At 40.6% G+C, this 16,813-nt stretch overlaps 1 protein-coding gene across 1 annotated transcript in view; it reads right to left on the bottom strand.

Moving 5' to 3' along the window:
- The window catches only part of SLC25A36 (solute carrier family 25 member 36), a 34,490-nt gene extending 18,155 nt beyond the window's left edge, over positions 1-16,335 (bottom strand). The window contains exons 1-3 of the mRNA XM_070577571.1: positions 15,801-16,335; positions 3,095-3,259; positions 974-1,051 (exon numbers count right to left, since the gene is read on the bottom strand). Of these exons, the coding sequence (XP_070433672.1) occupies positions 974-1,051; positions 3,095-3,259; positions 15,801-16,135 (578 nt within the window). The 5' untranslated portion in view covers positions 16,136-16,335. The remainder of the gene's footprint in view (positions 1-973; positions 1,052-3,094; positions 3,260-15,800) is intronic.
- Positions 16,336-16,813: the final 478 nt, after the last annotated feature.

The following is a 16,813-nucleotide window of genomic DNA, read 5'->3' as shown; positions in this document are numbered from 1 at the left end:
TCAAAGGCACAGCTATGTTCATCAAACCATCGCTTTTAACAGCAAAAATCCGGAAATAAACTTAAATGTTTATCACAAAAGGAAAATTTATGAATGAGGGGATAGTCACACTATACAATTTTTAAAAACCTACATATTTTCATGAAAAAAGATTCAAGACAAATTTGCTGAAATATTTTTAATATGATTCAATTTATGTAAATGATAGCATATACATATTAAAAATCTTCTGTACATGATAAACCAAAAAAATTAATGGAATACTATATACCAGACTGTTTATTAATGATGGTTATCTAAGGGGAGAGGAGTTAAGTGTGTGTGAGAAGGGGGACAGGGTGAGAGGCGATGTGTTTAACGTGAAATGTCAAGCTTTATGCTACACATTTTTTTCAGTTTTTACAATAAGGATGGAATTTTGGATAATTTTCTAAAAAGAGAGAAAAGAGCCCATAAAAAGTTGAAACCCAATAAATAATGAGACATGGATCCAGTACACTGTTTGGATACAGAGAGCTGGGTATGCATTTTCACTGACTGTGAACTCTGTGCAGTGTTCTATCATGCAAGAAGTCAATCTAAGATAAAAAGATATCAGAGAAAAATAACAAACTAACGTGTTAAGGCCTTTTTGGATAGGAATGAAACCGTTCTGTTTGGCTTGTCCCCTAAGCCAAAAAATAGGGTTAGTTCTAGAGACGCAGGTCTTCTCCTTTCTTACTGCTGGTTCCTTTAGTTTGTCCTTTGCCTTTTCAACTTGGTGTAAAAGCTGCCTCGCAATGATCTCACTAAGAGGTCCTTTGCACTCCCACAGGGTGCAATCTGCCCATTCTTTTAGATGGTTACTGATGCCTGTTTGTTAACCACAGTGCTTTATCCTTACCACCTTGACTTCTGTTTAGCATCTCCCCTCTGAAGCTTGAAACAAGAAAGATTGACACAGTTTTACTTAGTTAAAAATTTTTATTTTTACCTGGAAGGGGCCACCCCTACTAAATTAGGGCCTAATCCTCTAAACAATGAACGAGGTCCTTCTTTTTCCAAGATCACCCTGAAAGAGAAAAATATTATTTAGAAAGGAATGTCCTTCAAAGTCTGGTTCTTTATTTGTATGGCAAGCTTAAGAGTCTAAATCCCATGTTTGTACTATAGTATGTTATGCTGCTCTGGTCAATTTTCCTTGTTTTTCTTGACATAGCATAAATTACTGAAGACTGATAATAGATTTACTAGTGATGATAAAAAGAACTCCATTCAGATCCTTTCCTAAAACTTTTAAAGACGTAACAATATAGATTGCTGCATTTCTTTTTATATGATCATACGACTCTTATCTTCAACTTCCTCCAACATACTATCTTTATCAGCAAATTCAATTCCCAATTAGAAACGTATGTCCCCCCTAGTATTTGAGCTCCTTTCCTCGATACTGAACAATTCTCTCAGTACTGCAGTATTCCAGTGAAATGCTACTGCAAAAACCTATCACCCTAACATCCTTTAGGTACTATAATAATGGTTGGCCTGTTACCACTTCTCCCGCTACTCAGTTAACATTTACCACATTGAATACTTACTGTATAAAGACTAAGCAGAGAAAGGAGACAGAAAAGAAAGGGTGGGGCCCCTGCCACTGAGAAATTTGCTGTTCAGTTGTAGAAAAAAAGAATGATATTGAAACAAATAATTTAACAGGTCATATTAACAAGCAAATACTATAATTGGCAAAGCATAAAATTCACCTGTTTAAAGTGCCAATTATATCTCAATAAAGATGTTGGGAAAAAAGCAAAGGCAGCCATGAAACAGATTGATTAGGACAGAGCCTCTGAGTCGGGAACAATGGGAATGATATTACATCATGGGAGGTAGTGTTAAGGCAAGCGAATGCAGCCCTGGAATTCAGCCGCTACTGGTGACAGGTGTAACATGTTAACTTGACTCCTATAAGACAACCTGAAAAACTAAGAAATTAAAACAGAGCCCAGAGGAATTCCTAAAGTTCCTGTGAGGAAAGTCAGAGAAGGCAAAACCATCGAAAAATAGAATAAAAAATATATAGTACTGTCATAGAGGTCAAAGCAAGAATTTTAAGGAGAGGTAATCAGTGGTACTAAATGTCAAAATCATGATATTAAAGTACTCTATTAACCAAAAGAGGTATTTATCTATAACTATGGCATTTTAATCCAAAACTGTTAACAATTTTATGCTACCTATTCATATACTTAGGCAAGTCTGAAAAAAGAAAAGACTGATGAAATCTTTTGGTAGTGAAAGTAAACACAGAGTATGAGTTTATTTGCTACTACAAAATAAACACTATTGAACTAAGTTCAAATAGATTATGTCCCAAGTGAGCTGATAAGGCAGACACACAAGGCATTCAGTTACCTACTTAAGTTTAGACATGTAAAACCTAACTTCAATAGTTTTGAAATTTCAAATCCAATTTGTAACACAATGAAAACGTAAAAACAAATCTTTTTCAAACCATCAAGAAATGTCAAACACTGAATTCCATCCTGAAACAAGTACAACTCTGCTTTAAATCTCAGTTATGTTTAGGTTATATAAAAATCACACACTGCCAGTAATCGGCTGTACTCACTTGTGTTGAGTACTTGGAAAATTAGAAACACAAAAAGAGTTAGCATTTAACACTATTACATTTCAAAGCTAAACAAATTAATAATCCAAAATAAAACGCCTACAACAGCTTTAGAAAATAAAACTATTGGATAAATGTAGATTATCCAATATTCTAATAACTTCTAAAATTTCTAATAATTCCTAAAAAGTATCCCAAATACATATGATTCAGAAATAATATTACATTTTATATTATCCAACTAATTGTTTCTCTCCATTAAGGATTATCGTTTCTAATAAACATAATTCAGAGTAACTCTGTCATTAAGTTTGTAAAAAACCTTTTTAAATATGGCAGAATAGAATAGTGGGCCAGTGGCGCAATGGATAATTTGTCTGGCTACAGATCAGAAGATTCTAAGTATGGCAGAATATAAACAAACATATGGGCATCAGTAAGACAAACAGACTAAAAACAAATTCATGAATACTGTGCTCTCACTTTAGGCAATGGAGAGGTCCAGGAGACACTACTCGGTTGACACTGGCTCCAGCCATGGTGCTCAGCTGAACTTCAGAGATGTAAAGCGTCACAGACGACGACTGCAGTCGCGTTTTTACAACTTCCAGTGGACATGTCAGAATAGCTCCCACTGTACCTCCACATCTACAAAAAACCGACAAGAACAAAACGCATCTACACTTCATTCGTAAGTAAAACAACTGGGCAACTGGGGTTTTGCCAAGGTACTAAAATTTAAGATAAATTTTGATTTTAGAAGACTAAGAAATTTTTTTAATGTTTCATTCATTTGACTGCATACAAACACCTCCAGTAGCTAAAAAGAACTGAGCTTAATATCTACCTAGTGAGAATAATTAAGCTAAAGGACTCCCAACAGTAGGTGTTGTTACTAAAATTTACTGGTGAGTCACATCACAGCTTTAAATACTGTTCCAAGGGTTTATCTGGTGCTCCTTGTCCAGATGTTACTTGTGGCTCTATTGAAACCTTGACCATCATTTGAGGTATATCCTCTCTCTCAAACTCCTCTCTTATCTTTCAAAACTCAAGAAATGGTCTTCAGAGCAATACGATATAAACTACTGATGGATAATCATACGGCTCCTATTTTAAATATCCAAATACTCAGAAGTGTTTCACCTACAAAAAAATACGGCATTTGAGTCTCAAAATCAGTCTGTTGGACCGACGTGGAAATCTGTGCAAAGTAGAGAGGCTTAGCTCAAAGAATCCAATTTAAATACAAACACTGATCACCAAAACGACAACAGAATGAAAGCTGTAAACAAACGAATTATTTAAACTTTTTAAAGGTATATAAAAATAGGCTGAGTAATTATTCTTTTTAAACGCAAGAGTGGGAAATACTTTTCTCTTAAGGCACTAATATAGCTACCCAGCGGAGCCCTGAGAACCGCTTTCTAATCAGAGGAAAACCACTTGGAAGAGCTCTGACTACAGTGAAAGAGAAAAGCAAGGCTGAGTCAGAGGCAACCCGAACTCCAAAGCGGGCGTTAAAGGAAGAAAAAGAAACGCAGCTCACCACAGAAATACTAAACACTTCTACCTCCACAATCTTAAAAATGTATACATATAAAATATATAATAAAAGAAAAGCAGGCATGGCAGCAATATCACTCCAAATAAAATTTAAGACAAGAAATCATTAAATAAGCAAAAGTAATTCATAGTGATGTTAACAGTACATGCTATCAAAACAATAAAATTGAAACAAACTTTATGCAACTAATAAAAGTGAAAAATACAACAAATTAAAAAGAGAGAACATCCGTATGTAAAACAAAACTTGACTCTTAGCTCATACCATATTTTAAAAATTAGCTCAAAATGGATCATAGACCTTAATGTAAAACATGAAACTATAAAACTTCTAGAAGAAAAACATTTAGAGAACAATCTTTTTGACAGGGTTTGGCACAGATTTCTTAGATGAACCAAAAAGAAAGCATAAATCATAAAAGAAGAAAATTGATAAGCTAGATTTCACCAAAATTAAAGTCTGAAAACGGTTTCTTTGAAAGAAACTTAAGAAAATGAAAAGACAAGCCACAGCCTGAGAGAAAATAACACTTATCTGATAAAGTACTTATATTCAGAAACACAATGCAATAACAAAAACAACTCAAAGACTTGAACAAAAGATATATGGATGCAAATAAGCATGGAAAGATTTTTCAAAATCATTGATCACGGAAATGCAAATTAAAACCACAATGAGCTATCACTGCACATCTATTAATGGCAAAAATTTTAAAAACTGACAATAGCAAGTGCTGATAAAGAGCAAGCGGAAACTCATACGTTGCTGGCAGGAATGCAAAATGGTACAGTCATTTCAGAAAACAGTTTAGAAAAAGAAAACAGTCTGGTGGTTTCTTACAAAGTGAAATGTACAACCACCCTATAACCCTGCAACCCTCTCCTAGGTGTCCGCCCAGGAAAAATCCACAGATACAGTGTAAGTCCACACAAATACCTGTCCATGAATGTTACAGAAGCTTTACCCTAACAGCCCCAAACTGGAAACAATCGAAATGTCCATCAACTGATGCAGGATAAAGAAACTGTGCTACATCCATACAACAGATTACTTATCTGCAATAAACAGCAACAATCTGGATGAATTGCAAAAGCATTATACTAAAATTGACAAAAGCCAGGCACACAGGCTTTCATTTTATGACATTTTCATTTTTATTATATTCTGGAAAAGGCAAAACTAGAAAAACAGAGATGAGATCAATGGTTACCAAGAAGTAGCAGAGGCAGGAGGAATTGACTGCAAAAGCCAAGGAGGAATTCTTGGACTAAGAGCAATGTTCTTTATCCTGACTATAGTAGTGATTACAGTACCCTGTACATCTGCCAAAACTCACTGAAATGTACACTTAAGAAGGGTGAATTTTATTATATATAAATTATGCCTTGATAAATTTGACGGAAAAAACCAAATATGTGAAAACTAGTAGTAAATGCTAGTATGTGAACTACCTGGAGTTGATACAATTATATTAGGTGGAACTTTTAATCACAATAAACTTAATATTTCCCCAAAATTCTACTTACAGTTTTAAATGGAAATTTAAAAAATCTAAGCCCCCAAAAGATCAAAACTATAATTATATTGTCAAAACTCAACACATCAATTAGATAAACAGTAGCGCTATAACAGACTTGAAACAAAATTAACTAGATCCGAGAGAGACATCTATACTCAAACAAGGAACAGATATTATTTTCAAACAGCTACGAAACAGGCTTAAAACCTAACTAGACATAAGGCCTCAAGGAAAATCTTAAACAGAAGCCACAAGTTTATTTATGCTAATCGTCAAGGGCTAAGCGGTAAGACACGCACATCGTCACAGCACACGCTGTAGTAAACACAGTGCAGAACTCAAGAGAGCCTGTGTGGCAGACCACACTATTCACACTGCAGTAGTGATTTATTTACAGTAAATCATACCTGCTCTTAATTTGAATTTGCCTAGTTTTGTTTTCTTAGCTGATTAACGAACTTAATGAACATAAAACCCAAACGAGCCCAAAAATTGTAGTAAACATTCATATTTTTTTTTTGGTTTTATATTTTGTAAAACCTAAAAAAGGAATTCTTGATCTTCACAACCAACATGAATTACTTCTATAATGAAAATAAACAAAAACAAAAAGCAAAGTTAGCCTATAGGCCATGATTCCTACCCAGTCACTTCTGGTTCCACAAGAATAAACACATTACACAAAGAAAACAACTTTCTAAGAAAAAAACAATTATCTATGCCTTACAGACTAACAAGTCTGTAAAGATGATGTGTGATAGAACCCATGTAAAGTATTTTGTGATGTGGCACAGAAAGTACTCAATAAATATTGGCTACTGAAGTTTATCAGTGTCTGTTATTCATAATGACAATTAAAACTTTGCAATAGAACTACTACAAATACTTTATGGCCAGACCACAGACAAGATACATAGAGACATGCACTGCATAACGACGTTTCAGTCAACAACAGACCACATATATGACAGTGGTCCCATAAGATGAGCACCCTACAGCCTAGGTGTGTAGCGGGTATACCATCTAGGTTTGTCTAAGCACACGGTGTGATGTTTGCACAGTGAAGAAATTGCCTAACAACGCACTTCTCAGAATGTATCCCCATCGTTAAGTGACAGATGGCCGTACAATGATTTCTAAAAAAAAAATTCCACAAGTAAAATAGATAATGAGACTCTCAATTGTACAGAGCTGGGGCGTGCTGTAAGTGGATGTACACACAAGCGCTTCGGCTGTCCTGAAGCAGCTTTACATTATAAAACGCAATAGATACGCAGTAGAGGGGTGACACTCTGATATTTTTCATGCTGCTTTTATCTTAAATCATTTTAAAGAAATTATCATGCACATTGAAATCATTAGAGAACAAAACTACTGCTGTCAATAAACATTTAAAATCTATACTTAGGAAACAGGATTAACTACATTCGATTTATCTCCTCTCCTGTCAAAAATCTCACTGTGTAAAGGAATATGTGACAAAAACAGAGCCAGAGGAGAAATTAACAGACACAAGATTTCAAGCACTGAAACAAATGGGAAGGGTAAGTGATTGAGCAAAGAGGAAGAAAGGCTTGCAGAGGGAAACACCAAAGAGAAGCAAACAGTTTTGTCCTGTAGAATCCCTTAGGGTCCTAATGATTAAGGGCACCAGGTGCTCAAGATTGAAGTGAGGCAAAGGGCTGGCTGATATAGAAAAGCTATATAGCAAAGGTAGGATACCCAGGTGGTAACTACAACTCCCCATGCCTCCCCAACACACACAGTGGGTAAAACTATACTCCAGGGTAGAAGCCGAATTCTCTGAAGAACATGAACTCAATCTCCGAGTTTAGGTTTAACAGGCACAATAGAAGCAAAAAGCCCCACACCAAGTTGCACTTAACTGCAATCTTTTAAACTACTGAAGACAAAGATCTCATCAACTTCCAGAAAGAGCAACAGGTCACATACATAGGAAAAGTCCGAAAAGCCATCAGACTTAACGAGAGCAGAAAAGTTCTTATTCTAGAATTCTATACCAAACCAAACTATCAAGTAGATAAAATAAATATACTTGCAGACAGAGAGACAGTCCCAGAAATTTGCTACCTTGTACCCTTTCATACACAGCTACCAAAGGATGTGTTCTACAAATTAAGGGCGTAAACTAAAAAAGAGGAGGGAATAGATTAAATCATTACGCTATACACTTAAAACTAACACAATGCTAAATGTCAATTATATCTCAACAAAATGGGGTTGGGGTCAGGGGGAGGGAACTGAATGTAGGAGCAAAATAACCTAGGAGAGGGAGAAAGCAGTCTTACAATGATAGTGAAATGTCAGTATTAGAAAATAACTAGTCCTGACAGGATGAGGATGACACAGTTTAGAAGGATGAAGACTTCCAGGAAAAAAAGGCTCATAGATGAATGTATATGACCACATGAAAACAAATACTCAAGTACGGTGCTCTAGTAACTACGCCAATGTTTTAAAACTTGGGGCAATTATTAACTCCAGGTGGGAAAAATGAAGTTATTCAAGAAAGAAAAGGTCAACACAATATACAATTTAGCTTTGCTATGAACAATGTTTATATTGTTACAATAAGGTAAGCACTGACTACTGATTTAACAAAAAATTGTGCTATAATTAACTATATATTGAGAGGATGGAAAGGGGGAAACAGGGAGTGGTTTAACTAAATCTTCATCTACCAAAACAAAAAGGATGAAGGAAAATGCCAAAAGAAATAGCTAGGACTTACAGGAAGCTCCCACTAGGAAGGAGACATGGGGAGGGGTGCTGGTGAATACTGATTATCTTTCAGCAGCTTTTTTTTAATCACATGCATGAATTTTTTAATTTTCAAATTAATTTTAATCAAAATTTTAGAAGTATTTTGAAAAAACAGCAGGGTTTTGTTTTGAGGAAGATCAGCCCGGAGCTAACACCTGCTGCCAATCCTCCTCTTTTTGCTGAGGAAGACTGGCCCTGAGCTAACATCTATGCCCATCTTCCTCTACTTTTTACATGTGGGACGCCTGTCACAGCATGGCTTGACGCACGGTGCCATGTCCACACCTGGGATCTGAACCGGTGAACCCCAGGCCGCTTAAGTGGAATGTGCGAACTTAACTGCTGTGCCACTGGGCCGGGCCCCCACGAGGGTTTTTAACTGGAGAATGTAGTTGACCTTTCTGGGATCCACTGGACCCCATGAAAAAAATGACATGTATAGTGTGCAAGTGTCTTTGACTCAGAACTCCAAAATAGCCGTGACGACTCTCTAGAATCTTGACCACTTATCATCATCTCCACCCTGGTCTAGGCCACTATATCTTATTGAGGTTTCTGCAGTAACCTCCTAATTTGTGTCTCCTTGCTTCTACCCTTGCCCCACCTCCTCCAATCAATCTTCAATACAGTGGTTGTATTAAAAACTTAGATCAAGTCACTCCTCTGTTCAAAGCTTTCCAAAGGCTTCTATGTCATTCGCATAAAAGCCAAAGTCCTCACAATGTCCTACAAGATCTCACACAACCTGCTCTTCCCTGGTCCCTCCAACGTCATCTACTACCCACCTCACTCACTCTGCTCCAGCGACACTGGACTCTGCTGTAACTCTAATTATTAGAGTTTAATACACCAAGCACGCCCCTGCTTCAAGACCTTTGTTCTTGCTGTTCCCTCTATCTGCAACAGTCGTGACTCAAACATGGGAATAGGTTACTACCTCACCTCCTTATCTTTGCTCAGTTGCCACTTTTCAGTAACGTTCTCTCTGATCACCACATACAAAATTACACCCACCAACTCTTTATCCACCTTCCTTGCGTTATTCTTCTCTAAAACACATACTGTCACTTAACACGGTAAATATTTTATTATCTTGTGTCCCCTTATGCTGGAACATAAGCATCAGAAAGGCTGCAATTTCTATCCACTACTATATAACCCAAGCACCTTTGATAATGCCTGTGACACAGCAAGCACTCAGGTGTGGAATGAGTGGATTAACACTGTAGTATTTGGTATCTTAAGATTTAAGAGGTAGCAGACAGTGTATTATCTGGTCCAACTTCCTTATTTTGTACGTGAGGAAACAAAAGTTCTGCAAGGGAAAACTGTGTGCTCCAGGTTGACAGCCAGTTACTTAACGAACAGACCATATCTCCTGATTCTTAGTCCAACTCTTTCCCTCCTTTTCATCAGTGGCTTTTAAATGTTTGACTTCAACCCACTATAAATATTTTACATCAAGATGCAGTATGCCCACATGCAAAACATTTCACAGAACAATATTTACCCTTATTAGACGCAACACACTGCTGATTTTCTATTCTACTCTTTCGTTAAATGTTCTCAAACTTAGCATCTAAAATGCAACTACTGGTCTTCCCTTAGCCCAACCCGGTGCCATGTGCGAACCGCCTATCTCAGTTAACAGCAATTCCATCCCGCCAGGTTCCCAAACTAAAAATCCTGGAGTTATTCCTGACTCTTCTTCACACTCTACATCCAATACATCACAACCTGCTGTGAACTACTGTTACCTCCACTACTTCCAACCTGCTCTGAACGATCACTCTCTCATTTTGATTACTGCAATAGCTGAATCATCTCCCTACTTCTGCCCTTGCCCCATGTATAGTCTATTCTAATCATGGTGACCAGAGTTAGCCTTTAAAACTCCTGCAATGACTCCTCCCATTTCAGAAAAAGCCAAAGTCCTTTCACGGCCGAACAAGGCTCGACTACTGTGGCTATGCTTGCCTCATTCCTGTGCTACCCTCGGCTCTTTTCACCACATGCGCCTTCGGAACTCTCCCCCTCCAGGTCTCTGCTCAAACGTCACCTTCTCAATCAAACTCATCACCACCTTCTATTTAGAACTACAGTGCACTGCCACTATTTCCCTTTATCCTGCTCCACTCTTTCTCCATAGCACTGAACATCTTCTAATTAATGATATAATTTACTTTAGTATGACAATTCAATCCCCTTTTCCCAGATAATTGTGTATATTCTTCGATACTACATTAACACTGGAGAAGCGGTAAGTTTTTAAAGTCTAGTTGTAATATGGAGTCTGAATTACACCAATAAACTTTTCATATTGTTACATTAAAACCCACAGGTCTGGGGCTGGCTGGTGGTGCAGCGGTTAAGTTTGCACCCTCTTCCCCAGTGGCCCAGGGTTTGGCGGTTCAGATCCCGGGCATGGACCTACCTGCTGCTGGTCAAGCCATGCTGTGGCAGGCGTCCCACATATAAAGTAGAGGAAGATGGGCAGGGCCAGTCTTCCTCAGCAAAAAGAGGAGGACTGGTGGCGGATGTTAGCTCAGGGCTAATCTTCCTCTTACACACAAAAATCCACTGGTCTATCTTACATTCTGAATCTTTTACTCATGCATGACTCCATAACATCACGCGTTGCTCATCTGAAAAATACTGGATCACTGGGTTATACAAGTCTTCCTAATGTTGATACATTTTAAAGAAATTCCTGTCGATCCAAGATTTCAAAAATCCTAGTTTTTGCTTGAAAACCCGAATTTTATCACGGCAGCAAACGCTATCAGTGGTTTTCCTTGAACCAACAGTCTCACTTTATTCATTTTTTGAGGAAAAGTCTGCCAAATATTCAAGTCTGAAACGTCTGTCTATTAATCATTCTTTCAAGAAGGGTTCTCATGAAAAAACAGGCTGGTTCAGCTTGAGACTGAAACAACTGCAGAAGCACTTTGGTATGCAGAAGTACATTATGCTATTTCCCGTACTGTCACACAGAATATGAAGTAAAGATGTGTACTCAAGGGTCAAGATTTAATAAAATTACTAATTTTTACTTCCTCAAGAACATTTTTATTTATTTATTTTTTGTTTGTTTGTTTGAGGAAGATTAGCCCTGGGCTAACATCTGGTGCCAATCCTCCACGTTTTGCTGAGGAAGACTGGACCTGAGCTAACATCCATGCCCATCTTCCTCTGCTTTATATGTGGGACGCCTGGCACAGCATGGCTTGACAAACGGTGCCATGTCCCCACCTGGGATCCGAACCGGCAAACCCCGGGCTGCCGAGAAGCGGAATGTGTGCAATTAACCACTGAGCCACTGGGCTGGCCCCTCAAGAACATTTTTAAATTGCAAGTGCCAGTGACTACTAACTAGTACAGTCTGGTGACGTCGCCTTGATGTATGCTAAAACATCAGCAGTTTTACCCATCACTGCTTTTGCACCATTAGTACCAATGTCAACACGGTGAAAAGGTACATAATGTCTTCGTATTTTTATGAAAATCGCTTTAACCGCTACCATCACTGAAAGGGTCTTGGTAACTTCCAAGGGTCCCTGACCCACACTGCTGTACTACACTAATCCAGTTACACGAAAATAGTTTCTTTGAGAATATTCTACATTATGATAAGAAACTTCCTTTAGTCTTCCTTGTGTATTAGTAAGAATGAAAGAACACATTTTTACAAGGAAAAAAAGAAGGAAAAGAAAAGGCGGTGAAAATTATAGAAATAAGCCTAATAAAAAATACAGAGTAAAGTAGAAATAAACCACATTAATTATACTATTAAGTATTCTACTTCTACCCTGGTCTTATGAGGAAACAGGTGAAGTTATTTAACAAATATCATTACAATAAAATGTCTGCAGAATCAACACATCTGACACCCAAATGGGAGTTTCTTACTGAATAAATGAATAAATAGTTTAGGAAATGAATGAACTAATTAATTCCAGGATATCAAAATAAAGTTTCTTATATAATCTGAGATACTACTAGCTATACTATTAAGCTCTTACTGTCATAGGAGCCACACAGAAAAAAATTCATCCACTTGAAGGTTGAAGGTTTATTCCTCCCATTTAAGCCAATCTCTCTCTCAAATAGAAGAGAAAAAGCAAAGTGCCTCTTGGCGGGCATATGCAGCTAACACAAAACTAGACAACGTATAGTTCTATTAAAGAATTTAAAACTGTATTTCACATCGCTTATATCTTCATATACACACCTGTAGTGTTATCAAAAGTACAACTAAAATTAAATCTTCTTTAGATCCTTTTTACAGGCTGCCATGAGTGGCCTCCATAACTCAATTAACCTAACCAACAACCTTACAAACTCTGAATATTAACTGTGGCAAAAACACAACGGGATCAAAGGATGTCTTAAAGACGGCACAAGTTATGCATGTGAATATGTCACCCAGAACCAAGGTCCAGCAGCTGTATTATCAAAATGTTCCTGATTTAATAATACATCTACTACGCTATTAGAAATCTCTCTGAGATCCTGATAAACACAAACTTGACAATTATAATCATTAGGAAAAAAACCCCAAAAGCTCCATATTCAGCTAATTTTTTGCCTCAGATTAAATGCCACTGTGAAAGGTTACTCGGTTCTTTCAAAGTACATTGAGTTTTCATAACTTCCTCCAAATAATACCTGTGTGGCATAGCTCAGGCACAACAGCTAATAAAAGCATGTCGCTCCTTTTCTCTACCTAATTCATTAAAGTAAAACATAAATTTCCTAACTTCCAATTTACATAATTCTATCAGGATAAAAAATAATGGAATCTAGTTTTCTATGAAGAATGTCCTAAAAATGATTGCCTAAACAACTTTGAGACACAAAAAATTAGACATCTTCAATTTAGAACAATGTTACCAACATAGCCCACTTTCCATTTCCAAAATGCTCAGTACAGAGACTTCCAGAATATTCTACAGAACTGATTTTATATAATAAAGAGCTGGAAGAATCTGTAGAGATTATTTACCTCTCATTAAACATGTAAGAAAAACTGCCTGACCTTGGGTCAGTCAATTTTTTACACCCCAGTATTTTTCCATATTTTGAAGGGGTTGAATCAGATGATCTTTATCACCTTTCCTAGTGCTAATGTTTCTCTAAAAAAGATAAACGAGGTTTTATTGAAGTGACTTATGCAACCTCATATAAATGTAAAATCAAGACAAGATGCAAAGGAAGGAAATTTACAAGGGTTGAACAGCTATCTTGCGCCAAGCTCTACCTCCTAGCACCTCACTTAATACCCTAAACAACCTTCACGGGCTAGGTCCTTTTTTGGGGGGGGTGGGGGAGGCCGGCATTTCTAAATCTATTTGTGTTTAGATGCTGCAAAAACTCTCCATTCTTGTTCTTAAAGAAAAAGCTAACCAGAAGGGCCTTTACAACAAAGTGAAAGATGATCCTAATCCTAACTGGGAAATTAGTGCAATCAAGGGAACATTTTAAATAAATCTGCCCTACTTTTAACAAAACTTGATACCATGTATGAATCTTGAATGCAGAGTAACAGAAATGTTAGGACCTAGGGGTCGGCCCATGGCCGAGCGGTTAAGTTCCCACGCTCCGCTTTTGGGGGCCGAGGGTTTGGATCCTGGGTGCGGCCATGGCACCGCTCATCAGGCCATGTTGAGGCAGCGTCCCATGTGCCACAACTAGAAGGACCACAACTAAAATACACAACTATATACTGGGGGGATTTGGAGAGAAAAAACGGGCGGGGGGGGGGGAAGATTGGCAACAGTTGTTAGCTCAGGTGCCAATCTTTAAAAGAAAAAACAAACGTTAGGGCCTTAGAGATCACAGAGTACAACTTCCTCACTTTACAGACGACACAATTAAAATCAAAAGGTTTGTTCATTTTACACTAATCGAAACAGTGGCCAAAAGTAGATGTGTGGTTTCCTAACTTTCAGGCGTTACCTAACGATAAAATTACACGAGGGAATACAATTATTTGCATAACAGGACATCTTTACACGAATATCTATATGGGTAATGGTTTTTTAAAAATGAGTTAATTCGCCAAGATTATTGGTAAACGAACCAGAAATACTGAAAGCAAATTTTGCCTAAACTGAGTCTCACAGATTAGAAGAAAAATATTGCTTTTAGACCAGAACAGCGGCTGCCCATAACTGGCGTACAGTAAATGCTGAATGAATGCGCCAAACCAAGGCAAGTACTGCCATCGTTGGCAATAGAGTCCATATATCCAACTCAAACCAAGACATTATGAATAGACCGCGTATCTATCACTTTGAAATTCTTAAAGTGGTTCATTTAAAAAACAAACTGTACGGCTTACGGGATGTGACTTTATATGGTCATATAGGCAGAAAACAGCTTCAGCACAATTCATCGTAGCCATTTTTGATAACACTCTTTATATCCCAGATATAAGAAATAACTCAAAATTGCAATGGTTCTCCAAATAACTCAGAAGGAACAAGTTTAAAATGGTCTGAGCCCAAACGGGCTCAACAAAATATCTGTGGCACTCAGGTTGGCAACCAGCGAACGAGGACATTAGGCTTAGTCCTAACCTCGTACAAAGAGTAACTATTTCCAGAGCATTTGACCTCTCCCTACCCCCGACCTTCTCCTTTGAGAAGCAGCGGGTAAGAGGACTGGTTTTCAGGAAGAGAGTCTGAATCCGAAGGCACTGCTGCTTTGCACCACGTCTCCCAAGCTGGAAGGGTTGGGGCAGGAAACCTTCCGAGAGCTCGCCGGGCCCCCAATGACCGCGGGCGAGAGACCCCCGAACCCTCCCCGCCGGTGCCGGAAGGCCCACCGAGCCGAGCGGGACCCGGAAACCGGCCGCCCGCGGTGCGACGGGGCGGGAGCGACGTGCGGAGACCCCGGGCCCGCGCGGCCAGCAGGGGAGGCGGCGGCACGGCGCCCATTTTGTCCTCGGCCTCCGCGCTTCCCGCCCCGTGTCCCGGCCGAGGACCGGCGCGAGGCCCACAGCCACGCTCCGCACGCGGCCCGCGGCCCCCACCCCGCCAGGCCGAGGCGCGCGGCCCGGGCCCGCAGAGCCCCGGGGCCGCGCCGACCCCAGCCGGCCCGCCGCTCCCCAGGCCCGCGGGGCCGGCCCGAAGCCTCCCGCCCCGCCCCGGCTTCCTCCTCCCGATCCTCCTCGCCTGGCCTCAGCCCCGCCGCCTCCCCCGCGAGCCGAGGCCCTCCCCCTCCCGGCGCCCCGGGCGGAGCCGCCTCACCCCGCCGCCCGCCCGCCCGAGCTCCGGCTCCGGCCTCCGCCTCCGCACGCGCCGCCCGGAGCGTACCCCCCGGCAAACAGATGCACCAGCGTGTCCCTCTGGCTCATTCTCTCTCCCGCATGTCCTCCGGGCGCTGAGGCGGGACGCGGATCCGGCCGCCCGCGACGGCCGGCGGCTTCGGTCCCCGACGGGGGCCGCACAGCGCCCCAGGGACGGCGAGGGGAGCGGCGGACACGCGGCTGCAGACGCCACCGGCGCGGCCCTCCCCGCGGCGCTGCAGCCGCGCCGCCTGCCGCCCTCGCTCGGCGCTGTGACCGCAGCGGGAGCGGCGCGGCGGCGGAGGGAGGCGGCGCGGGGGCAGGAATATTCCGGTGACCCCCGACATAAACAGAGGCTCCCATTGGTCCGCGCGGCGTGACGTCACGAGGCTCGCATGCCTCTTTCACGTGATCGCTAAGGGGTTTCTCAATGAAAGGGGCTGGCGAGGCGCGGCCCGAGCGCGTGCCCGGACGGTAGTAGGTCGCCGTGCCCTCGCACCTCGCCCGCGCGCCGGCCCGGCTGCCTCGGCCTGCAGGGTCCCGCGGGCGCCCGCCCGGAGCGCGCGTGCCCGGCCCCGACCACGTGAGAAACCGCCTGGATTCCGGGTACGCGAGCAAGGGGGCGCGAGCGTGCCCAGTCTCCCATGTACTTTTCTTAAAAAAAGACTATTCTTTTAGAGCAGTGTTAGGTTTACAACAAAATTGGGAGGGAGGTACAGAGATTTCCCATTTACCCCGTTGGATTCACTTTTTAAAAATTGAGTTTATGACCCAGCATTTCCGCTTCCTGCTATCTACCTCAGAGGAACGCTGGATGCTTGAAAAGCCTTGCGCAGCATGCTCGTACAGCATCGCCAACAACAGTGCAATGTTTACAAACAGTGCTTGTAATAGCGGAAAATAGGATCAGTCGGAGAATGGAGAAATAAATCATAGAACACTCCTACTGTGGAATGTTATGCAAATACGACAAGGGGTGGGGTGGGGCCACGTGGAAGAAAATCTCCGAGGTGTAGTCACTAAAACAGGAAAATAAAGTTA

The sequence above is a fragment of the Equus przewalskii genome, chromosome 15, assembly GCF_037783145.1.
Source record: "Equus przewalskii isolate Varuska chromosome 15, EquPr2, whole genome shotgun sequence".
Lineage (NCBI taxonomy): Eukaryota > Metazoa > Chordata > Mammalia > Perissodactyla > Equidae > Equus > Equus przewalskii.
Note: the sequence above shows the minus strand (reverse complement) of the source record. Positions and strands in the feature narration are given on the sequence as shown.